The 25,388-nt window shown below is 44.4% G+C and overlaps 3 protein-coding genes across 4 annotated transcripts in view; 1 reads left to right on the top strand and 2 right to left on the bottom strand.

Annotated features, from left to right (window-relative positions):
- Positions 1 to 180: 180 nt before the first annotated feature.
- Positions 181 to 4,382, bottom strand: rpl7 (ribosomal protein L7). Its single transcript, XM_084566271.1, has 7 exons — positions 4,338 to 4,382; positions 3,727 to 3,826; positions 3,457 to 3,623; positions 2,792 to 2,929; positions 1,606 to 1,715; positions 562 to 777; positions 181 to 229 (listed from the first exon to the last, which is right to left on the bottom strand). The coding sequence occupies exons 1-6, from the start codon at positions 4,349 to 4,351 to the stop codon at positions 569 to 571; spliced, it is 738 nt and encodes a 245-aa protein (XP_084422397.1). The 5' UTR covers positions 4,352 to 4,382; the 3' UTR covers positions 181 to 229; positions 562 to 568.
- A 1,764-nt stretch (positions 4,383 to 6,146) lies between these two features.
- Positions 6,147 to 16,869, top strand: rdh10a (retinol dehydrogenase 10a). The gene is made up of 6 exons (XM_084566768.1): positions 6,147 to 6,741; positions 7,049 to 7,284; positions 13,213 to 13,311; positions 14,383 to 14,528; positions 15,054 to 15,185; positions 15,306 to 16,869. The coding sequence occupies exons 1-6, from the start codon at positions 6,456 to 6,458 to the stop codon at positions 15,427 to 15,429; spliced, it is 1,023 nt and encodes a 340-aa protein (XP_084422894.1). The 5' UTR covers positions 6,147 to 6,455; the 3' UTR covers positions 15,430 to 16,869.
- Positions 16,870 to 21,798: 4,929 nt separating this feature from the next.
- stau2 (staufen double-stranded RNA binding protein 2) overlaps positions 21,799 to 25,388 on the bottom strand; it is a 91,349-nt gene continuing 87,759 nt past the window's right edge. Inside the window, exons 14-15 of one of the 2 annotated variants that reach the window (XM_084566477.1) lie at positions 24,350 to 24,420; positions 21,799 to 23,307 (exon numbers count right to left, since the gene is read on the bottom strand). In XM_084566477.1, the coding sequence (XP_084422603.1) occupies positions 23,169 to 23,307; positions 24,350 to 24,420 (210 nt within the window). In that variant the 3' untranslated portion in view covers positions 21,799 to 23,168. The remainder of the gene's footprint in view (positions 23,308 to 24,349; positions 24,421 to 25,388) is intronic. The other variant, XM_084566478.1, reaches the window with a different exon arrangement.

Genomic DNA, 25,388 nt, shown 5'->3' with positions numbered 1-25,388 from the left:
TTGAAACACTCAAATGGCCCCAGTACATAAAGAAATTTATTTTACATCTAATATTTTTAATCTCCAAAACATATCCGTATTTACATGAAACCAACAGTGTAATTTTAACTGCCAATTAAGCTGTTAAGATACCTCTGCTGAACACCAATAAAAAAAAAAATCAAACACGACAAGACCAAGACAGTTTTTTTCCATGTTTTTTATTGTACTTTTTGAGTCCTTGGAAAACCTGAAGAAAGAAAAACAAAGTCATTAGTTTGCAAATAAACGGTTCAATAGATGAGGTTACCAAGAAACATGTTCAATCTTAGGTTACTAAATCCTCATCGATATAATAAATGACTGAGTTTATATTTAGTATCGGAAACACATTTGGCAATGCATGTCACAGTGAAGCCTCCCTAATGCAGCTTAATGACTTAGTGTGGTTTCAGACATATTTGGCTTATTTTCAGCTGGTTTTCACCATAGTCGATAAGATGGGGAAAAAAGATTGTGCATCATCAACCACATCTAATGAGTTCTGCCTGATTCAAGGACTTGCAAAATGTTGAGACTCACCATAACTTTAGTTCATCCTCCTGATCATTCTGTTGATCTGATCCTCCCTGTTGCCAGCATCTCCTCCCTCCACGAAGTGTGTGGTCTTCTTGTTCATGCCACCGCGGGGTGATGACAGCTTGAAGGGCCACAGGAAGTTGTTGGCGGGCTTAAAGTTCTTTCCAACTGTGTAAATCTCATGGATGAGATCCTCAACGCAGATGATGCCGTATTTGCCTAAAGATGAAAAAGCAATGCATTTAACTCATTTTACAGCATACCAACTTTTACTATCAACTATTTTTACTTTAAAAGACAGACATTTTAACATTATGTTTGACAACGGTCTTCCTTGGATTTAGAATTAATTGTACGTCAACATTTCAGGTTCTCAAAGTTTGTTTCTCTTGTGAAAGAGTGCCAGTACACGGTTTTGCCGCTAAACTGTGACAGCATCATCACTGGTTAAGACAAAAGATGACATAATCAATCTATGCAAATACTTCTACCTGATAATCAAGCAATTATGTAGTTAAATAGGAACATTTAACAAGTTTCATTGTCCAATAACATCAGATAGAGATGCAGGAAATGTTATAACTAAATCATGCAGTCACATTACAGGAGCCCACATGGAATTAGTATCTCTTGAAGGGCAATTACATAATTTCTCTCTACCAGATGTCACCATGTTTTCTGCATTTGATGCTCCGGCACACTCCCATTACTAACTAAATGTCTCCAAAAGGTAAGGTATGTTGGACTGGAATGTGGTTTCAGACACAACTGGCTAAGTTTCAGTTTTTTCTCACCAGAGTCGATAAGACGGGGAAAAAAGTGTGCATCATTAACCACATGAAGCTCCAGACCACAATGTAACAGTAGAATTTTAAACTCATTTTTGACAGAGCACTTTGTAAACAACCTAAACATTTAAATTCAGACCATGTTCAATCCACAAGAAGCAACCTCTTTTTAATGGCTGTTAAAACGTGACTTCGCTAAACAAATCTTTACATGATGTATACACCTCAGTACTGTGATATTTAAATAAAGTCCCCATACCGAGGGCCTTCTCCACCAGAGCGTTGTCTGTGAGGGCAATACGCTGTTTCCTCATCCTGCCATGGCCACGTTTGTAGATGAGCTCGCGCACAGACTTCAGGTTGGGGTATCTGGGGGAAACACGTCAGAGTTTGTGAAATTAGTTCAAATGAAGAAGACTTCAACGTAATTCACAACACTCAATACAATGCAGATAGAATGCATATTTCGAAAAAGTAAAGAGTCCTTAAATGTTATCATTTACTTCAATTACGGTGCAACAGGCTGCCAAAATTGAAAAGACCGCAATGTTAAACACAATAAAAATCAATGAACTTGGGTTTAGATTAACTTACAAACTGTTAAACACTTGAGTGCATCCAATCACATCTAAAGATGTGACAATTTAAGTAACTTCCCAATTAACAGTGTCAAAGATTTACAGTCAAAAGCCAGAACACCTCATCAGTGACCGGGAGTGGCTACATTATTGAACATTTCATGACAAAGAAGGCAATGCAGCAGTTTTCTATGACTGAACATGTTAACAAACAACTACTGCATATGAGCATGTGTAGATGACAGTGCATGCATTTTAAATACAATAGCCCTGATTCTTATTTACTGAAGTGTCAGTCACCAAGATGTAGCCGGACAAACATCAATTAAGCTCAATGAATATTTAAAACGGCAATACAGGAAGCAACCACGTGTTGCGAAATACTATATAATACTTCCTGAAACATGTCAGCTAAGGAAAAAGTGCATTAATTACTGGGTTATTATCTTGATTGTTCGACACAATACTTCTCTAAAGACAAAGATTAAACATCTTCAGTTAGATGGCTAATGTTACTGTCTTTTCAACATATTTAAATGACATATTTAAGTATAGGCTATAATCCAACCACACAGTGGTTAAACAATATGTTTACTGTTTTTTCCCCATAAAATCACGTAAGTGTAAATAGTGATCATAGAGAGGAATGTAGTAAAATCATGGAATGTGGTTTCAGACAAAACTGGCTTAGTTTCAGTTAGTATTCACCACGGTCGATATGATGGGGAAAAAAGTTCAGCATCATTAACCACATCCCAGACAAAACATCTCAACAGCAGTTAAACTCAGTGCCAACAACTCGAGTCTCAGCCCAGTTCCTGTTTATGTACTCAAAATGCTGCAACTGTCACACAACGACGACCTTACCCCCAAGCGATGTAAGGCTCGGCAATCCTGAGCATGTTGATGGAAGCCTTGTTCAGCTTGACGAACACACCGTTGAAGATCTGGCGCAGACGGAGCAGCTGCAGAACTTTGCGGACCTTGGGGCTGACGCCGTTGATACTGGAAAACAATGACTGTAATTAGTATTTACATTACTGTCAGGATACAGCTTTCTAATTTCTGTTATCACAGTGGTTTCAGAAAATAATTGGCTTATTAGATATCTGTATCAGCATAGTCGATAAGTCGGGGAAAGAGTGTGCATCATTAACCACTTAGTAGCATTTACATGGACTGATACATTAAACAAGGATTGGCTGAATTCAAGTGACTTGTAACCATCAGCCTCTGAAAACTCAAGCTGTTTCAGTGACATACAACTTATTGCACTGCACAATATCCAAACTAACAGAAGAGACCATGGTCCTTTGCATGTGCCACTTCTTTTAAACATTATGTATGTGTATATAAACACATTTTCACATTTGAATTACAAGATAATCGTAAGATGTATTAATCAGTAAGATGACAACGGAGCCACAGTTGTTCCGTCAAACAGCTTGAGCATCATGTCTTGCATGAAATCTAGCAATCCATGTAAATGCATTAGGAAGGGTAATATCTCCAACATAATAGGTATAACTCACCCTCTGATTCTGATGACAAAGGCCAGTTTTGGCTCAGCTGGTACATAGTAGTTTCCCACTTTGCGAGCCATACGAGACATGCGGACTTCACGCCTGTACATCTGCCTGTACTCCTTGTGGTACTTCTCAGCCCTCTTGAAGATCAGTCTCCTGGTCACCTTGCGGGCCTGGATAAAAACATTGAGGGTACAGACAGTTCAAGTACCTGCTAACATGTTCTCCCATACACTTAAAAAACGTTTTCAGTATACAAGCAAGCAATACACCAACCTTCTTCTCAGCCACCAGCTTCTTGATACGATTGGCCTTCATGGCGGCGTAGGCCTTTCGCCTTTTCAAAAGGCTCTCAGGGACCGCCGGAACTTTTTTTCTGTCGAAACGTTTAAAAGGAAAAAAGAAAACCAGACCGAACCGTTAGTACGCTGCCTATAGCTTCTTTGGCAACACAGCCACGTTAGCAAAAGGAAACGTTTCCCCATCGCTGCTAGCTAGAGGCTAACTTGCTAACATGGCATTTGCCGGCTTCCTCTCATTCTAGTGCTCATTGGAACATAGTCTACATGACTGGAAAGTATTTGCAAGAGCATAAAACCAACGCCATATTCGAAAAGTGGCTTTCTATCGTTGCTCTCAATTCAATATAAAGTAATGCTATACTCCTTACGTGCAAAGCGCCTGTAGAGACTTGCCATGTTGTACTCGGCTAAATAGGTTGTCTCTCTAAAGTGAGCATAACAACAATAAAGAACTGCAATATTTAACAATACTTAAGTTATATTAGTGTATAGTAACTAAACAACTTATCCATGATGAAAAATTTTGAAAGATGACTATTATAGTAACGGATGTGCTTAGATTTTAATACAGAGCTAAAAACTCACTCTGCGTCCGCCATTGCGATCACCGAGAAAGAGAAATTTTCTTTTGCGCATGTGCGAGTTAAAGGATTTAGGACCTCTACAGAGTGTCCGCCCAGCTGCCTGACTCATAAATGTCCACCTCAAGCATTGGCTGTATACTAATATACATCTAGGCTATATCTCAAGCCAAGTATTTTTGAACAAAGTTAAATAAATAACTAACAACCTATCTAAGGTAAATTTGTTATAATTTTCTGTGACATTTCAGTATTTTTATTTGGTGTTATGCGGATATTGCTGTGTACAGGTAAGATAACTCTAATAATATGTATTCTACCTACATTTCCAAATTTGTGGCTTTTATTTATTGCTATAAAAAATATGTAATGCACATTTGAAACGCTTCTTTTCCCTTTTCTATCTCCATCCCACAGGTTGTGTTATGCCCCCGCTGAGCCGGCAGAGGGAGCACACACTTCATCATTTTGCAGACCGTGATCAGAAAGAGACTGCAGGGGAATGATTCCTTTTCCCCAGCCACTGGGCCCAGCCAGGTTATGTGATGCCCAGCGAAGTTATGAAAACAGGAAATTATATAATATAGACTTTAATTTAAAGGGCATGAGCATCTATTACGTTTGCACACTGTTGATTCATAAGTGACCTTAAAAGCTTCGCCATTCTTCATTTAAGTAGCCTATTTCATCAATATATATTGTTTTTCTATACCTAAGAGCGTTATAATGAGTAGGCAATTAACTATTTTTTCCTTTTTCTTTTTTGTAAGCAACATTTTGAACTGGATTTTCACTGAGTGCGTTTTGTTTTAAAAAACTAGATTCTTGAAGATATTTCCATCAGTTGTTCCCTCCGCCCACAAAACACATGCAACACCTATGGGAAGCTGCAGCTGGCGGAGGTTACACAACATCGAAAGATATACAGGCTAAAGCTATACATTAAATGCTGAAATAATAATAATACTAATAATAATAAAAAAAAAAAGGTTTGCAGCCCGGGCGCGCCTGTTGTCAATGAACAGGGCCTGCCTCGCTGTGTGTAGGACATTAATCACCTTAATTAGGAAAAACACCATGAATTTCCTCATGGAAGACTATAGATTAACTGCTATTGTCCAGCCCTTTCTGCGTCTGTCTGGGTGCGCCCTAATTTATCACCCACTTTCACTTTCCGCCATGAGCAGACGCAGCTTGGCTCACTCACGTTACGTTAAATAATGAAGTAGGTATTGGACGATTTTATCAGGGATTCAAGTTTACTGTTGTGTTTAAACAGAAACATGTGCAAATGACATAAAGTTGGACTCGTTCTTTCAAGGAATAAAGCTGATGTTTACTTGCTCCACATATGGACGGACATTGACCTGGACTTCTGGCCTGATTTGATGTCTGAGTTGAGAACCTTAATTGGCAAGATTTAATATTCCAACTTATAATTTTATATCTGGTCAAAAGTTAGGACACCGATAAGATCACTCTGGAAGTGATTCAAAATCGGGATATTTACATGCAGCCTGGCAATTTTTGTATTGTTATTTCAAATAAGTGTGTTTTAAAATGATCAAAGACGCTTCCAACTGGAAGGAAATCTCCAGTCTTCCTTTGGGAAACTAATGCACTGGGGAAAATCCAACAGATTAGTGTTAAAATCTTTTCGGTTACATCACCTCTGAGTGTAGCGTATTTGGACCTGGCATTTAATCCTGACAGGCGCTCAAGTCTCGCTCCTATTGGGTCCAGCGCTGATGGGTGGACTGAATAAATAGCGTGTAGGATGCGGTTCACAACGAGATGAGTGGAGGAGCACCAGAGGAAGTGGGAGGAACAGTTCATAGTAGCTGCTCATAACTCACAGCAACCGTGCGTTACAGTGGCAACTGGACTCTGACTGAGCTGCAGCTGAAACTCTCACTCCACTCTTAATTTGTTGGTCTTAGAAGCGCATTTCCAGTAGTTTTTTTTTTTTTCTGTGTTAAGAGTTAGTGGCGCTTCCTGCCTGCGCTGTGATCCAAGTTGATCGGGGCAACCCTACCTATCCGCTGCAAACAGGTTGCAAGAAGGAAACATTCCCTGCGCGTTTTTCCGCCGCTTATTTGAATTGATAGAAAGCTTTGCCAAGATGATGATCATCATTGCGGAGTTCTTCGTGGTCATTCTGAAGGTGCTCTGGGCTTTTTTAACAGCCGGGGCTAAGTGGGTTGTGCGACCCAAGGAGAAGAGCGTGGCGGGACAGGTGTGCGTGATCACCGGGGCTGGAAGCGGCCTCGGGCGGCTGTTCGCCAAGGAGTTCGCCCGGAGACGAGCGATACTGGTGCTATGGGACATAAACAGCCAAAGCAACGAGGAGACGGCGGAGATGGTGCGGCAGATTTACCATGAACTGGACACTCCCATAACTAAAGACGGTAAGACTGCCTCATTGATTCGGGTGCACTCAGCTTTTACGCATGGTGAGCGAAACGCGACTGATTGTTGTGGTTCTGAAGTGGCTAATTATGTTTGAGAGGAGTTCCAATAACTGACACATCCGCGATACGTTTGTGGCCATGTTTGCATCGCCTCACACAATCTTTGCAGTCAGTTTGTTGGACACAAACGTTTAAAAAGTCAAAAAAATTAATATAATAATTCGATTTATTAGTCACGCAAGCTGGATTAATCTGATCCAAACAAACTTTCATTCATCCCTTCTCCGTCTCCTTCCCCCTGCAGGACCTGTTGGAGGTGTAGAGGAAGTGCCCCCTTTCCAGCCACAAGTCTACACCTATGTGTGTGATGTGGGAAAGCGTGAGAGTGTGTATTCTACAGCCGAGAAGGTGCGACGAGAGGTGGGAAATGTGGACATACTGATCAACAATGCCGGCGTGGTCTCTGGCCATCACCTTCTGGAGTGCCCCGACGAGCTGATCGAGCGCACCATGGTGGTCAACTGTCACGCACACTTCTGGGTGAGCTGCACTCTCCTAATAAGGCCGTCTCAGCGAAATCATTCGAGAGACACCATGTGTTAGGACTTAAAATGTGATGCTTGTGACATGTCCTCCTCAGTTTCCAAAAGCACAGTGTTCTCTAATGTGTTTACTGTGATGCCATGTTCACAGGAATGTTTCCACTCTGACTCGCATGCCTGTGTATAATCTTATCCTCCTGTGTGCCAAACTCAAGAATCAAAGGTGTGTGTGTGTGTGTTTGCCTCCAGGACTGAGAAACTATGACCATAAATAGTTGTCTCGCATGTTCAGATTTCAGCGCCACTTAGTTTCACTCTGCCAGAGGAAAGTCACGGGTTTTTGAACCTTGCTTTTGCTTTGGCAGCCCCAGTCAGGGATGATCCCAGAGGTATGCGAAACCTTCCTTCTCGCCTCCTTTCGCGGCTCAGATCTGCACAAACCTGATGGAAACAGGGTTCTGTGCTGTACGTGGGTTGTTGGACCTGTCTCCGACAATCTCACCACATTTTGTTGGCAGGTGGAGATTTGTTATGTATCAGATTTTACCTTGGCTCCGCTCCTTGGGTCTTTTCAGTGCAACTACTTATCTGAAAGCCTATGTGGGCTTGATGGGGTGAATATGTTGCACTTGAGATAAGCATAAGCTGCATCTAGCTTTTTTTTTTTTCCTGTGTGTTTTTCAGGATGGGGGAAGTCTGTGGTTGCAGCCTGCCACAGTAATTAGAGATTGATTTTTAAACACTGATGTTTAGTCTGACCTTAAATACATCTGTAATGGAAATTGATTGTATTGCTTAACTATGGCCACCTCAGAGGGACAGGTGCCGTGGTGGTGCATGGTGAGGTTTAAGAGCCTATATTGGAATATAGATTCCAATATAGGAATATAGATCTCATGGCATCGCTGAGAATTGTTTTCTCAGCGATGCCATGAAACCACACTGATTTTAAGCTCTGTAATTGAGCATGAAAATCTCTTGTGTTGTCAGTCAGACGGGTTTGTGTATTTCCTGCTTAATGGACGCTCCATTCAACCATTCATGTGCCTCTCTGCTGGCTATCCCCGTGTTCTTTTACATCCACGATTTCGGAGTCAGGATCCAGCGGTTGGGTGGCAGATTTGGGATCCTTAATAGAGGTCTGTGTTTGTGTTCTCTCGCACTCTATGGAGAGCGTGGTTTCTTTAGGAGTGGGGGGTGGGGGGGCGGGCAGATGAAAGAAGGACTTAATGAATGGCGACAGCCAGAATGGAGGATGTGGTTCATTAACGACACAAGCTAGATGAATAGAGCTTAGACTAACACGGACCTGTCCACTTTCCTCTCTTACAAACACAGTTACTCACTGCATGCAGGTGGTGCTTTACACAAACCTTTGATTTTTGTATTTTCCTTTTGGAACAACAGGTTTGTAAAATGGCTTACTTGTGGTTTATGACTCAACAAACGGCTTCAGTTTAGGGAGCAGTCATGAAAAGTTGTGGGATTTAAATCCTATTTATTGAGGCTTTTTTTTTTTTATATACTATCACTAAGGGGATATTCTAAAAGAGAGGATTAGTATTTGAAAACTGAAGAGACTCATTCAGAGCGTTTCAGTTTATAGGAGCAGGTTTACAGGTGTTCCTGCCCTTTTTATGTAGCTGTTAAGCCTTTTATTACATTTTGATGCTCCAGCAGTGGACACTAATAGCCTGGGGTGCAGTTTCTTGAGGTGTGTGTATCTTACTCGGCTTGTCCTGTGTCACTATTTGGCAAAACATTGTAGGCCACTCAGAGAACCAGCGTCAACCCCCGCAAAACTGTGCTTCTTCCTCGCCTTAAGCCATTTGCTCTTGAAACACTGGGCTCAAAGTTCAAAGCTTTCCTTAAATCTAAATAACACAACTTGGTGTAAAATAAGCAAAGGGAAGGCAAGAGTCCAGATGCTGAAAGATTTGTGCTTTGTGGAAGTTCACATTTGTTGGATTGGGAATAAGGCAGGGATGTAGACGTGAGCAGGAAACGGATGGTAATCTTAGTGCGTGTGTGGGTGTCTGCCAGACCAGCCCAGCTCAGACCCCACACTCCTTTTTCTTCGCCTCTCCTCCTTCCACAGGCCCCTCTGACTCCTCCCAACCTGATTTGGAGGCAGCGGGTGCAGCTGCATCGGAGTCAGGGAGGCCAGCTCTGTTCATCCGGCTCTGCCACACACAACGGTTATGATTCAGTCCCTTGCTCCGCTTAGTTTTTTTTTTTTTTTTTTTTAAATTTATGATGCAGGAGGTCATCACATTGAATTTATCTGATGCCTTGATTAATCTAGCTGGCGACTTGTGCCATGTCGGGACGGGGACAGCGGGGGATGACTAGTGTCACCAGTTTGTGTTTGAGGATTAGTGTGCGTCTAGTGGAAGGAAATGAAAGGAAATCACCCACAGCATCTTGAGCCGGTTATCCAACAGGTGGCTTACGAAAAATAAACAGTTATTCCCCCTCTCGTGGAAATCCTCTTGTGCAAAGACGTGAACGTGCCGAGCGCTCGAGGGCGACATGGCGGGAAAAGAGCAGAGGAAAGTAAAGGGGAAGGAAGGCAGTGCCATCCCATCCACAGGCGAGGCGAGAGGGTAATGGTAAGCTGCTGCTGACCCACTTTATCTGACAATTGGTTTCTTGTCTGTGGATCAGCTTGACAAGATGCCAGGCGACAGGAGCCAAGTTCCGCAGGCCGCATTCCTGCTGTAGCCAGAGAAAGGAGGCAGCCAGGCAGAAGGGTCCTACTTGACTGGTTTTATATGGGCCCCTCCTCAGGCCCGGTGCACCTGTACCCCTTAAGTGAAGCTAGCCGTGACTACTCCCACGTTGGTTCCCTCCTTGTACCTGCTCACATCTCGAAGCTTAGGATCAAGGATGCAACTATGTGAAGTTTCACAATCCATTTAACCGCTTCGTTCATGGAAAAATAACTCCCATGTGCGTTCAGATGCCTTGTCCAGAATCTAAATCTATGAGAAGATCAAAGATGATATCAAAAAATAATTTCCTTTTTAACCATGGACTAATTTATGTATCATTACAGCGTTTATAGCTACAGAGCTATTAGTAATAAAACACTTTAGATGAAAGCAGATTAAAACCTAGAGTAAAATTGACAAAATCGAGATTCAAGATGTTGCAAATTTATAGTGCATGCCTTTGCCATCAGAAGGAACTCCCCAGGTGAAACATTTACAGTCTGGTTAAACTGGCTGATGAATGATTTCCTCAGTTGGTGAGTTTTGTTTAAAAACTGGTTCCACTCCACTCGCGTTTCAGATCTTGGGGATTCTTGGCGTCTATATTGACACCACTTCCCCTCAGGATTATTGATGTGGTTGCTTCCTAAATAGATTACATTCGTGTTGTGGAAACCGTTGGGGGGGTTGAGCTGTGGTCAACTGTAGCTGACGCCGGCTCATTAGCATGGCCACTGCAACAAGAAGAATCTCCATCAATCATCCCTGATGTCCGCTAAAATCAAACCGACCCACTCGAATTCCACGATCTGCTGCAAGATCAGACGAGCTATGGAGTTGTTGTGTGTTTTTTTTTTTTTTTTTTTCCCTCTCTCCTTCATTCCTCTCATCCAGGGAGAAGTCAGCCCAATTAAATGGCCATCTGGTCCTCCGCAAAGGCCAATATTTTGTTCATATTCCTGTTGGTCAGGCGTTAGCACTAATACATCCTGACACCCCAGCTGCACGGAGCTTTGTGTGGCTTAAATGCTCCTGGGGGCACACACCAATTAGGGGGTGCAGCGGGCAGGGCACCCTCACATAGGCCAAGGAGGCCCGGCTGTGTCAGCGGGTAATTTAGCGGAACAAGGGAGCGTTGAGACCCAATTACGGCGGCTCTGATGTAAGACACGAGCCCCTGGTTGCCTTCACACATTTTGTGTCTGAGAGGTCAGTGCGGGTCATACCAACATGCCAGAGTTGCCATGAGAGGCAGGACATCACGGGAGGGTGGGAGAGAGACGGGACGATCGGCAACGTTCAGGCCCGGCCTCGATATGAGGGGGGATCGTCTTTTTCCGCTGTCGTTTCCAGTAATTTTCACACCACTCAGCAAAATTGTCCAGTCATATCTGCGTGTTGGCTTTCCTCGTAGCGCGCTGTGCCAGATCAAGTCATTCCCTGCGCTCTGAAAGTTGCTGTGGGAGTGGGAAAACTTTGGCTCAAGTCAGGTACGGGCATATCTTAAGTTAATGCTTCATTTGCACGCAACTCCCTCCCTCCATCATCCACTGCCATTCTGGCTCGCAGAGGCCTTCCTCAGCTTTTGCCCAGGCCTCATGTTTCCCCCCGGCTCCCTCTCTTTGGGCCCCATCACTCGATGAGCTGAATATTGCAGAAACCTGAAAATTTATGTCCTGGATAAGTGCAGATGTTTGGAGCCGAGTCAGATCAGTAATACCTGGCCGCGGAAGAAACTCCAGAACGATGAAGTCATCTTCCCCGCGCCGGCCTTTCTCTGTGTAGATCTGATCTGCTGCTTCCAGTTTTATTTTCCCCACTAAACAAGGGAGGACATCAAATTGCAGGCGTCGAGCCGAGCAAGAGATTACACTAGAAGTCAGCGGGGCCGGCGCAGTTAATCTCTGGGCGCACTTTTAATGAGGCTCTTCCTCCCCTAGCAGCGGTTTCATGGCTGTACTACCAGGTACCATGCTCTCGCTGGCTCTGTGCTCCTCTACAGCAAATGTTTACAGAAGAGGCTGAATCATTTCTCTGGCCAGGCTCAAACGTACTGGACAAACCAATGAAACCGTTCCCTTTCATTTATAGGAGCACAGAATCATTGGAAAGTGGGTATTAAACTGTCAAAAAAACAAATACTCGCTAATTTTCCAGAACCTAGAGTGATGTCTTATTTGGTCGGAGCAACTATGAAAAATTTCACACGGTTTACATTCCCTACTGCAGCAGAAAATGCATTTATTCCTTTATAATATCTGGTTTTGATTACAGTTAAAGTTTTGGAGCATGTGTAATGCAGTTGTGACATCAAGGCGCCCTCAGTGTTTTGCTGGTCACCTCAGTAACCTCGGGAAGAGTGTTGCAGGCTGCGTGTATTCTTCTTCACTATGGCAGCACACATCTGACTTGAATAGATTGAGCCCTGCTACCAACAAAAGGCCTGCTGCTTGTTTGCAGACCTCCCGGTGGGAGAGTGATTGGTCAGTTCCTATCATTACCGTCACATGTCACACCTGCTGATCGGCTCATGCTGAGTCCGTGGGGAAGCTCTAAAGTCGGCAGACAGGCGCGGTGAGGAATGGATCCACAGGTCAATCAGCTGGAACTCTCCCGTCTAGCACTTCTCGCCGCCTCGTTAGCCGGCCGGTGGAGCCGCTCGGGCTCTCACGTGGCACTGGGGCCGAGCGCTTTCATCTCGGGAGTTAGGTCTCGCGCATTGTCCCCGCTGACTGCTGCTCGGGCAGGGCGCAAGGCCGCGCAGGTAGATGAGAGGCTGAATTGTATTGTTGGGAGTGTTGAGTGAACGGAGGCCTGCGATTGGTGTTGTCACCAGCTCTTTAGTGCGCGGCTCGACGGCGGGCACCAGATCTGTGTGGGAAAGGGACAGATTGTACAGCATCGCACATACTTGCTTTTTCAGCGAGCACACAAACGAATGAAAACCCCACTCCTCTGCAACATCTTTATGTTTCAGTGCTGTACCTCCAGTACTCGGTGTGATTTTTATTTATTTTTTTCCCCCTTGCCTGTTATGAATTCTCATTCAGACGCTTCTCTCTGCATCACCATGGAGAAGAGAGAAACAGAGAGGGGGGGATGAGAGGGAAGGCAGAGAGGATCAAAGGGCTTTGGCACAGACAAACTGCACAAGTGAACTAACCTTCCTCTTTTTTCCCTTTGCCCTTCTGTCTCTTCTGTCCTTCCCCCAGACCACCAAGGCGTTTCTCCCCAAGATGCTGGAGCTGAATCATGGACACATTGTGACGGTTGCCAGCTCCCTGGGTTTATTCAGCACAGCTGGAGTGGAGGTTAGTATCATACACAACAACGCGCACACATCCCATCGTTCCCACCATCCGAAGCCGGCGCTTTTCTCCGAAGCCGCCAGCGTGCCAGCTAGCACACTGAGACGGGGGAGGCTCGGCCCCCTCTCTCTAGTCGTCCCTCCACCCGTTAAATTGAGAAACACAGATGAGCATTGGGAGCCTCTTATAGATTCTTCTATTTGCAGCAGTGGGGGGGTGGGGCCCCTATTGGGCTCTGGCCCCGGGGCCAGAATAAGCTGACAGCTCCCCAAGGGACAGAGACATCTTCATCACTGCTTTGTGAACAACTTGGTGCTCACTCAGTATTCAGCTCACAGCAGCTTTCAATGGATATGGTTTTAGTTTTCCTTCCTATAGTTTTTTTGTTATTGTAATGTGTAGTAAAACATTTAGTGGGGGGTCATTTAGCTCCATAACCACAAAAGGAGGAAACCATATTTTTTTTTTTTTTTTTTTTTTTTTAAGGTTCACAATTATCCACTTAGCTGAGAATGGTATTAATTTCTGGCAGCCTTTTAGGGTCGTTTGTTTTTAACTCAATACATTTGCCTTTTTAAGGATTCACCCATAATGACTTCCCTTACAAAGCGGTAGTACATTTTTGTCGAGCTATTCCGGTTTGTGGATATACCTCGAATGCGATTTCAGACATGTGCGTCAGTCTCAGGGAACCAAAGCTCTCGTCTGTCATGTGGGCACAGTCAAATCCCTTTATCCTCCCTGTGTTTATCGACATGCATCTGTGTTTGCCCAAGCTCTTTTTTATTTTTATTTCTTTAAAAGATAATTTCCATGGTGAGCCACATCAAAACCTGCCCCGCCAAGCAGAGCGGTCTCCTGATGCACTATAGAAGAATGCTAATGAAACTGTAGAACGGTGGACGGGCTCGCTCAGAGTTTTTTTTTTTTTTGTGGCCGTATCATTAACGGCAAGGAGAGACCTGTGTGCCCGCGGGGCATGTTTGATAATGTTCTCTGTGGTCCCTGGGCGCAGGCAGCAGGGGGGGGGATTTCACAGGGCTGAACCTGTTCTCTGTTCGTTTCCCTTTTTAGGATTACTGCGCCAGTAAGTTCGGTGCCATTGGGTTCCACGAGTCGCTGAGCCACGAGCTGAAGGCCTCGGAGAAGGACGGCATCAACATGACGCTGGTGTGCCCTTACCTGGTCGACACGGGGATGTTCAAAGGCTGCAGGATAAGGTTAGCCTCGACACATACCCGCCACAAACCGTTTGTAGTAATAGTTTATAGTACAGTTATAAAAAAAAAAAAAAAAAAAACCCTGCACCTGGAATGAGTTTGTCACTTGTAATCATCACCATATAAAAGTGCCTCTGAAACACCATGTGAACTTCAAAGCAGCAGCCGATGGTTTGTGTTGTGTTACAGTTATTATAGTAGTATTCCACAGGGCGACACTTTGCTTAAACAAAGAGGCCTACTTTGCTTTCCCAGGGGAAAAACCTCACCAACAGGTGCGCCTGGGCTAAACCTTCCACCCCTCCTCCCCGGTCTGCCGTAATAGTCCTCACTTTGTTCGACGGTTACAGTCAGCAGGTGTCCCGCCAGTGTGGAACAACCTCTAGCGCTGCTGTCCTCATACGTCTTTGAACAAAACGCACTCTGGCTAAATTAAATTGATTAGACTTCCACTTAAATACAATTAGATTACATTTAACCAGCTGTTCTAAATTTGATTGCAAGTTTCTCTTGTTTTTCTTTTAGGAAGGAGATCGAGCCTTTTCTGCCTCCCCTGAAGCCAGAGTTCTGCGTGAAACAGGCCATGAGGGCCATCCTCACCGACCAGCCCATGATCTGCACGCCTCGCATCGTCTACATGGTTAACTTCATGAAAAGGTGAGCTGCCTCCTCTCCTGCAGTCCCCCCCCCCCACCGCACCGCACCGCTCCGTCAGCTCACATTAAGCCGCGCTCCTCTGACCGTGTCGCTAACCTCGTCTCCCTCCCTTCTCCGCAGCATCCTGCCCTTCGAGGCCATCGTGTGCATGTACCGGTTCCTGGGCGCCGACAAGTGCATGTACCCCTTCCTGGCCCAGAGAAAGGAGGCCATGAACAACAACGAGGCCAAGAACGGCATCTAGGGGGCGCTGTTTGCAACTGGGGGGCACACACACACACCTGCAAGCACGAGGAAACAACCACTGAGGAAAAATGGGGAAGATGGAAGAAGAAAAGACTGAATCTAGACTGGTGCACTTGCATTGAGCAAATGCAAAGGTTTACCATATTGTTCCTCTGGAACAAAGAAAGCTGTGTACTACACAAAGGATTTATTTTGACTTGTTTTTGTCTGATTTTTAAGTTTGTTTAAAGAAACCAGCATCTATATACTGTGTCACTAGTTTTGAAATCATACAAAAAAAAGGTATCCAGTAATTAACTATGTACGTAATGTAGTCACCAGCCTTATCTAGTGTCATTGTGGAACTATACAGTATGTTACTGTACAAACAGTAATAATCTTTTTTCACTATTTTATTTTTGTAGACATGCACTGTAATTTCTGATTTTTATTTTTTTCTGATGTAAATTCAGATTATTATTATTTTTTTTTTTTTCCCACACTGCCAGCGCTCTCTGTGTAGAAACAATTTCAACGCAGCATTTCAAACTACCCAAGGTCTCCCCCCGCGCAGAGGCTCGTTTTTTTTCCCCAGTCAGGAAATCGGTTTGCAGCTTAGCTTTGATTGTAGCCGTTCAAAATAAGAGGAAATCATTTCACAATTAAAGTCTACCGCATTTAGTTTGTGTTGAATACTTAAGTTACGGACATGTAGCATATGTTAATAATGTGGTCGACGCGTTCCAAATGGGACAGATTGTGGCCGACTCTGTCTCCAGTGTAATGAGACTCCAGTGTCCCTCAGTGGTCCTTTCATTTCAGGTCTGCTTTTGACTAACCTCTCAGATGAAAAGTGTACGAGAGAGTCCGTGTCCTGCGTGGAATCAGCACCTGTCACACATTCAGACTGTATGCTTGGGGAGAAATCCAGAGTAAATTCATTTTTATTTCTCCAACATTTGTGGTGTTCATATTTGTAAATTAAACCAATGCCAATCCTGTTTGGGGGGGTTAGGGCATCTCCAGGTGAAACTGCAGTCCCAGCACTGATCTGTGTTTGAGGGAGCTGTGTTCAAGCTTTCCATCATTTCTTTTCCCCCCAGAGCGAATACTGTCCAGTGTCCACCTCGTCCAGATAAAAGTGAAATGTATATGTTTAAATGTTGTGAATACCCCAGTGTCCCAAAGTCTCCACCGCATTTGATGTATGAATATTTTATATGACAAGAGTTGTTTTTGCTTTTTTTTTTTTTTTTTTTTTTGAATTTCAACTACATTCCAACAGGCGTCATTCCTCCAGTCACAGTGATGAGCCTAAAGTCTCTACCTCTTAATTTTTGCCAATTTTATTTTTTGACAGTATGACATAAGCCTCTTTATTATTTTTTTTTGTAATATTCTGAAGACTGCTCCATGGCAGAGCAAATGTGGTTCCAATGTTTAGTGTCTCTACCTAACTTAAATTAATAAAGTGATTTAGATTATTATATGGTTTGTAGTTATTCCCTGCTCAGATTTCTTACTTGGGTCATTAAAGTAATTAAAATGTACTTTACTAACCTCACTTAATTAAAAGAATTAATAATATAAAAGTATTGATTACGCACCAAAATGGGCTCAACTGTTAGATTACTGACACAATAGGATGCAAGCAGCGTTTAAATATTAGAGATAGCACCGGTTTTTCTTATTTAATACACTGTCCAATTAATTGTACACCAATGAGCCACATCATAATGACCACTGACAGGAGAAGTAAATAACACTGACCTTGATCTTGTGACAATTCAATGTTCTGCTGGGAAACTTTTGGACCTGGCATTCATGTGGATGTTACTTAGACATGTACCACCCACCTAGACCAGACCAGGCACCCCCACCCTATAGCAATGACACTCCTTGATGGCAGCAGCCATCCCCAGCAGGATGCAGCCTGACACAGACACACATACAAAAACGCTTTTGGAGCAACTAAAAAAAAAAAACATGAAGAACAGCACAAGGTGTTGACCTGGCCTCCAAATTCACTAGATCCCAAACTGATCAAGTATCTGTGGGATGATCCACAGAGGCCCCTCCCCTCAACCCATAGGACCCATAGGCCCCCACTAACAACAATCTGTGTCCAGACACCACAGGACACCCTCAGAAGGCCCATGACCATTCTCTGATGAGGCACAAGGGAGACCTACACAATACTAGGAAGGTAGTCATAATGTTATGGTTGATCAGTGTATGTCATTCATTATATCATGACAGGGTTTTTCTTAATCTGCAATGTAATACTAGAAATTTAATATAGTGAGAAGTATAAAATAAAAACTCTTAAACAACAGTACATTTACATCACTGCCTCCAAAACATTAAATCTCAACCTGAACTGAAAGGCTAAAGAGTGAAGGGGAGCCTTCAGTGGTAAAGAAAGCATGACCCTGACCCGCACTAAAGCACAAGTATGCTCGACACTGTACTATTTTTAAATCCTAAACAGAAACAATCATTCGTCAGAAAACAACAATGGATGTAGTTATTCTGAAATTCTGTGACTCACTACAGTGAGTGACAGGAAACAGGATCTGCTGCAACGCCGATGACCGTCTTGGCCGCAGTTTTCCATTGTGAAGATGACACCCACCCAGCCCTGTTCTCCTCCTTAGGACTGCTCTTTTGACTAGTATCAGTATCACTGTCCTCCCACATTGTGCCACACAGTGAGTCAGGCAGCCTTCAGATATGGGTGTTGGCTAAAGAGCGTTAGAGCCATTTGCCTTTTGTAAGTAGTGTATGCACCGAACAAGCGGTTACGAGACTTCTTTTTAAAAAGAAAGGATTACCCAAGAGTTGGACGTAGTCATACAAGCTCACTGAAAGTCAGGCTGGTCACACTGAAAGGGAAAGAGGATGCAAAAGTCACATAGTGCCTTATAGAAAGGTTAGCAGTGGGTCACAATAAATAACTTCACAGAGAATAACTGCAGAGAATAAGAACATTAATGGTAGTGAACACTCATCAGTGGTACTTCTTCTGGTAAAAAACTGCCACTGTCTGCCTTGCTGAGACGTCTGAGAGCGTAACACTGGCATTCCTGCCATTTCTGCTGTTATGCAGCTGACCCTGACCTTTTACTTCCCCAGAGGAAAACAAGAAAAAAAAGAAACTCCTAATTGGTGTCAGCTAAATATTACATTAACATGTCATGAGCTCAGTTTGGACTCACATGCTCAAACTGCTGAGTTGTTTTCTGTATAGGGCTGGAGCCGGCTCTCCGGTCATCTGCTCGCATGTGTCTGCAAATGTGAGGATTCGAGTGACGCAGCTGATAGATCCTACAACTGAAGAGTTTTTAGGGAGGAAATGACTTTTTAAGCTGAATAAAAAATGTTTTTGTATATTCCAGAAATGCTTTTACCTGTGGAGAAACACTTAAATCAATTCTTAAAACTAAAGACTGTATCGATAAACAGAATAAATTAATTGTTACAAGATCATTGTTTGGGTGTCTGGCTTTTCCCACCTACAGAAACATTTTAGGAATACCAAAGTCGAAACCATGCCCAAGCCTGAGGGCTTGAAATCTGACTAAACCTCGAGCAAAACACTGTTGAAGCAGACAACACAGCTTTCTTTGTTTAAAAACCAATCCAAGTCTTTGTCTTGTACCCTTTGTAAGAGCCAGCAAAACATGGACTGACAGAACTTGAACGTTCCCTTTGCATCCACTCAACTAATCTATCACGTGTTTCAGTACATTCAAGGTGCCAGGGAGTTCAGTGATCCTCCTCGCAAGCGCCAGCGGACGCACACCTCTCCGCAGAGCAAATCGATTTCCCCCGCCGCCGGCGGCGAGTACACACGTCCTCCAGACGCTCTGATTCCCCTCAAAGCTCATCGGCGCATTACAGGAGGAGGAGATGTCAGAGCCTGGGTCTGGAGCACGCGGCGCTGCTCTGCCGTGACTAATCGGGCCTGGATAAAGTTGCTCAGTGGCAGATTAGTTCTAATATGAGGGAGAGTTCCGCTGACAGGTTCGATCCCTCTGTGTACAGAAGCAATCAGCACCGAGTGCGGCCACTTCCGCCCGCTGTTAGGACTCGGTGTTGTGTAAAATGGGCTACTGTGTGAAATGGGCCTCTATGCGGTTTTCGTAAAGTACACCCAAAAACGTCTCTGACTCATCCGAGCGAGAAAACTATTAGGATTTTGGCTTGATTCATTACTCGGGCATCTATAGGATTCTCCTCACTCCTTTATCCTCCTGTTAATACAGCTGTAATTAAGAGGACTTTGAGGGGGTCGATGGCACATAATTCAGATGGAAAAATCAATGACTCTGGCATTTGCTTTTGCGTCGCACAGACAAGCTCCACAATCCCATTGATTTTGTTCTATTTTGGGAAGGAAGGCTCACTTCCCATATTGGCTGGTCGGAGCGAGGCTATTCATCTTGGGTCTACATGGCCTCAAGCTGGGCTGCCACCACCTGAACAAGCTCCTGGAATAGAGATCCGCTGCTAATGTACGTGAGCAGCCTTGGCGCTCCTCAATGGCTAGCAGATGTAGCTGCCAGCTGAGTCCATTAGTCAGTGGAGCTGAATTAGGCCGCCGCTGCCGCCGTCCTGCTCACTCATTCATCTCGCTAATGGGGGAGAGCAGAGCGGGTTTGGTGACCCGGAGATGGTCGGCACGCTGGGCTGCACAGGTGGCGGAGTTGCATGTACAGTACGAACCAAAGGTGAAGGAATGGCATGGTGGTATGTGATAGATAAGATGCACACTATCTAGCTCTGTGCTGACAGTTCAGCTGAGAGTCGTAAAGTTAAACATTACATGCCTCCAAACGGCGTCCTTCACTAAGAGGGGAGAACAGAATACTTGCTTGTTTGCAGAAGAAATTAACAGCATGTCACGGCACTTCGCGCAGTTATTCATTTGTGAAGCTACATCTTCAAATAGCCCATGTGAAGGACATCTGGAAGCCCACAGAAAATGATTTTGGCTTGCACAGCCACATATCAAGCTGGGAAACGTTTGGCAAACAAGCATGTCATCCTGCAAATGCTGCAGAGGGAGTTTTTTTTTTTTTTTTTTATTCTGAAAACATGCAAAGACCCAAAGCAACAATTTAACCCTCGCCTGTGAAGCAACAGCCTCGGAAACTATCAAAAACACGTCAGTAAGGCGCACAATATGCATTACTATGATAAACTGTCCTGCTGTCAAAATCACTCACTCACACATAGTGATCTGCGGCTGAGAATAGTCCTTGACTAATTTCACAGTCTGCTCCCAAGACCACTTCAGATGTAGGTTTTTATGCAAGAGTCAGTGGCCTCTGGGTTTGAGGGCCACAAACAACAAGAGGAAAGCCAAAAAGTATTGTGAGCAATGCAATGTTCCTGTTGCTCTTTTTGACAGTAAGATTAAGATTAAGAACACAGTTTGACTTTTCAGGTTAAGGGTTACTGTCGGACACGGCCGAGGGAAAACACGGTGAGCTATAGCTGCAGATAAAGTCTGTGCTCAGGGAGTCATAAGACGCATAGACCACATGCTACAACTAGAGATAAAGCAGCATATAATAATGCCATGAACCCATTTGGAGCAATAACACAACGTCTCCAGTGCACTTTTGTTGGTTCTTTAGGAGCACAACTGGCCTCATCACGACTAATATGTGGCACTAAAGACGTAGACATAAAGCAGACGAGATACTGAATGCGAGGACCATCAGCAGATTTCTGTTACGTATATCCTCTGGTTTGGGGACCACCTGCTACTGAGCTACAACCATATGTATATGTATATAAATACACCGATCAGGCATAACGTTATGACCAACTGCCTAATATTGTGTAGGTGGGTCCTATTGGTTGAGGGGAGGGGGCTCTGTGGATCATCCCACAGATCCTTGATCAGTTTGGGACCTAGTGAACTTGGAGGCCAGGTCAACACCTTGTGCTGTTCATGTTTTTTGAGTTGTTCGTAAACCTTTGTGTGTGTGTGTGTGTGTGTGTGTGTGTGTGTGTGTGTCAGGCTGCATGCTGCTGGGGATGGCTGCTGCTAAATATGGTCTCAGCAACCTGATTGAAAATGCATCTGTGGTTGTATTTACACCTGTATTTAAAGCTTCCCTCCCTTGTGATCACATCACTCATGATTCACACTAATAACAGGTCTGAACTGGGCCTTGCAGTGATAATGAACTGTTGTTGGTGGTAAGATCCTTACGGCTTTCTTTCTCCAACACTGGGGGCCACAGCTGTTCACAGATTAAACTGTTAACCGCAGTCGGCAATTATTCCGGTGAGATACTGCTCTTACACCTGTTAGAAGAAGCAAAAAAAAAAAAAAAAAGAGACAAAGACTTTTTTTTTTTTTCCACATGAACTGAGGTGTTTTTACTGCATTTCAGTAACAGAAACAACCTTATTACACATTGCACTCACAGCGAAGAAGGAGACACATCCTCAATGTCAGTGGACAAAGTGGTTCCGAAGCGGCCTTTAGGGAGAGGGAGCCGGCGGGTCGGCCGCAGGCTCTCTCCGCTCAAAAGACGCGCTCCAGAATGCAGGCATTAAAAGCACCCAGTTGATGCCTTGGCGGGTCAATACAACACACACAATGGGTGTAGATGTGATCGACAAAACTGTGGGCGGGGAAAAGGGGGGGGGGAGCGTTCCACTGACACAAAATCACTGGAATGGAGAGGACTTTTCGTTCGCTGGAGGACACGCAGCCCTGTACAAAACTCTCTGGACTCTGTGTTAAAACTTTACTGGCATTAGAGGATGTGCACAAAAAGCCACAGTCGATTAAAACTGGCCTCTTTTATTCTAGATAAAAAGTACAACGGCGGTGGCTCCTTTCCCTCCGCTGCTGCTCAGGTGCTGCTCCAGTGATGCTATGCCAGTGTGGGGACATGTTAAAACAGGACAGGTGGACCACTCGGGAAGGACAGGTCAGCACAACCGTCCTTGCCGGGTGGGCCACGCTTCTACGGATTACTGCTAACACCAGTTTTGTCCTTTGTCGTCCACATGAAAAAACTTTTGTGTTATTTTTCGGAATATGATACTCTTGCAAAGTCATACACATCCATATAGATAGATGAACTCTTTTTTTTTTTTTATTTCAGCATACAAGGTAAGCTGGGTGACTATATATGAAGACAACAACTACAACTTTCACAGCACTGGCATTGGTTAATTTTAAATACAGTACTCAAGCATTGTTAGATTAATAAAATAACAAATGAAAAAAAAACAAAAAAAAAACCAAAACGAAAGGGAAACGTAATACCCCCGAAAAAAAAAAAAAAGCTACTGTACGCAAGTTGGTTTCTCCCCTAAAATGTTTCTTTTGTATTTCAATGGCATGACGTACATATTTGTTTTAACCATACCAACAAGTTATCCAAAGGGAAAATTGTCTATGCAGTGTATCGCTTTGGACTTGATTTGTTACAGTACCATGCATTTGTCGCGTTAGTTCGTATTTTATTCATTTGTTTCGTCTTCTAAATTTTGAAATCATCGATAAACGTGTTAAGATAGCGTTGTCTTCACATAGACTCAGGTAATTGTGTTTTAGTCGGTCATTTCTCGGTGCACATCCACCCTATTGCATGTTGACAGGTTTTACAGGATACAGTGGCGATCGTGGGGTTGGGGGTGGGGGAGGGGGGAGGAGGTTGAGAGAGAGAGAGAGTAGGGAGGGGGGGTGGGGTGGGGACAACGTGGGTTGTGGGGTTTTCGGGATCAGGGTTGGTGTATGCCGAAGGAGGGGTTTGGGGTTGTCAGCTCCTTGACGACAGCCTTTGAATCCTTGCAGACCTGAGTGGTGGTGCCTGAGTTAGTCTGTTTAATGTCCGTCCTCCCTCCCACATGGTTCACTGGTCTGAAAAGATAAATGAAACTGTGTTAGGGCGGGGACTCTGTCCAAGGACTCAAGCAATGTTGCTAATAATCACTCCTGCTCTGGGCAATTTGTCCTCCTCTTTGTCCCTTGGAAAGATACCAGGGCTCACTCAGACTCTTATGAGTGTGATTCCTGTAAAAGAAAACTTCAAGAGAAACCGAAAGTGGTGCAAGACACTTAACACCTGCAGCTCATGTTCTGTGTTGCTTTATTGGGGAAGAGCGCAAGATTCCCTACGCCCGCAGATGGCGTAGGAAAGAATGGGAAAACAAGTTTCTATTTGCATTGTGCTGTATTTTCAGTTTGACAAGTGGAATCAGCTGAAACCAAACAGCCACGGGTGCATTAATGAGGTTTGAGGGGTGAGTGATTAACTGCTCAGGTGAAAGTGTAATCGCTGTCATATTTGCCCCTCATCTCCGTTGGTGACGTAAATGAACGCTGTGGTAGTTTTTCTTCTCTTTGTTCCTTTATTCTTTTGCTCTGAAGGAGACACAGGGCCACGTGAAAACAATCCCGACAAAACTTTTATTTTTTTTTTCCGGGGCACACCTACTATGAAAATACTCCAGAAACCGCTTGACTGTGATTTCCTCCTTGGTTTCCAAAAACCCCCCACGGCGTTCCTGCTTTCCCACTTGATTTTCTCCACTGTCATCCTTCCTCCTTCCTTCCCTCCCTTCCGTGTCGTGGAGGAGATAGGGAGAGGAGGTACGTGGAGAAAGCCCTCGTGTCTGTCATGGCTCACCCTCAATTTGGCGATAGCCATCATGCAAAGTGCCGGGCATTGTCAGCGGCGTTGAGCATGTAAATACATACGCCTACCATTGCTTTCCTATGGAAGAAAAATGTCGAACGGAACCGTGGACGTGTGTGTGGGAGGAGAGGGAGCTGGCGATGGGCTAGCATGCAGCTGAGGATTTGAAAGAAGCCAGACAGGCAGACACGTCTTAGCTCTTAATTTACAAGCAGAGGCCGGTGAGCTCGGAGGCCTCCGAGTTCGGCGTGATCCATGCCTTACCGTACCTTGATGGGGCCGTCCACCGGGTCCAGTCCCTGCTCCGACAGCTGTTTCAAGGCACTTAGAGCAGCCTGAGAAGAGAGGGAACAACAGATGGTCGAGTGAGTGAGTGAGGTGGGAGGGAGTGAGGGAGAGTGGGAGACTGGGTGGGAAGAGAGTGAGTGTCACCCTTCAGCTGCTTTTCAAATAACACTTACTCTGGGAAACCTGATGCCAGCAGGACACTTTCCCTTCCCTCTCTGTTGTCTTTGGCTTCCCTCCTCTCACTGTTTATCTAGCGTTATTGGGTTAACATTTCCACTTTATGTTTTGGCCGCTCCGCATTTTCCTACGTCAATCCGAGTGACATCTGTATTCATGTCACACACGTCTGAAAAAGGTTCAGGAACACAACACACTAAACAACTGCAAGAGAAGATAGACAAGTGTGCGTGGCACGCTTTTCTCGTTAATTACGCTCAATTTGTGGTAAACATTCAGGGCGAAATTACACTGAAATGTTCAAGAGAATATTCGGCTTGGGGATTTAGCGTGTCTGCCGCGTTCAGTTCGTAATCACAACCAGCCATGTGTAGCAATCCGATGCCATGTCATTAAAAAACTATATGCTATCTATATTTTCAAGCTTGAATCAAGAATGCCATGATGTCATTTCCTTCCTGCTCATTGCCTGCCTGCCTGTCTGTGCCAGCTAGAGGGGCTGCTGGTGATGTGAGAGGGGTCCTGCCCGCTATCATAATATATACAATATGTGCGGGAGTCAGGGAGGTGTAGTGCGGACGCGCACGCCATGCATAGCGTGGCCTGGAAGACGATAACAACAAAAAGAAATCGACAGGCAGAGGTGTTTTAGTTGAATTCGTGCACTGCGGCATTAAAACTTCAAACTCTTGTTAGATAACACCAGTCAAACTCCTTTGTCTGATCTTGCAGGTTTAATTACAGCACAGATATATCCTCCATCCGAACGTCCCGACTCCAGATGTGTTCGCCATCTTTCCGTTTCTCTCGGTGTGGACGGAGTGGGAGCAGGAAGGGT

Source organism: Chelon labrosus, assembly GCF_963514085.1.
Source record: "Chelon labrosus genome assembly, chromosome: 18".
Lineage (NCBI taxonomy): Eukaryota > Metazoa > Chordata > Actinopteri > Mugiliformes > Mugilidae > Chelon > Chelon labrosus.
Note: the sequence above shows the minus strand (reverse complement) of the source record. Positions and strands in the feature narration are given on the sequence as shown.

Coding starts and splice junctions, on each gene's coding strand:
- rpl7 (XM_084566271.1), bottom strand. Junction 3,624..3,726: donor AGCTGGTGGCTGAGAAGAAG/GTTGGTGTATTG, acceptor GTTTTTATCCAG/GCCCGCAAGGTGACCAGGAG. Junction 2,930..3,456: donor TTTGTCATCAGAATCAGAGG/GTGAGTTATACC, acceptor ATTGTTTTCCAG/TATCAACGGCGTCAGCCCCA.
- rdh10a (XM_084566768.1), top strand. CDS start 6,456: ATGATGATCATCATTGCGGAGTTCTTCGTGGTCATTCTGAAGGTGCTC. Junction 6,742..7,048: donor CACTCCCATAACTAAAGACG/GTAAGACTGCCT, acceptor TTCCCCCTGCAG/GACCTGTTGGAGGTGTAGAG. Junction 7,285..13,212: donor ACTGTCACGCACACTTCTGG/GTGAGCTGCACT, acceptor TCCTTCCCCCAG/ACCACCAAGGCGTTTCTCCC.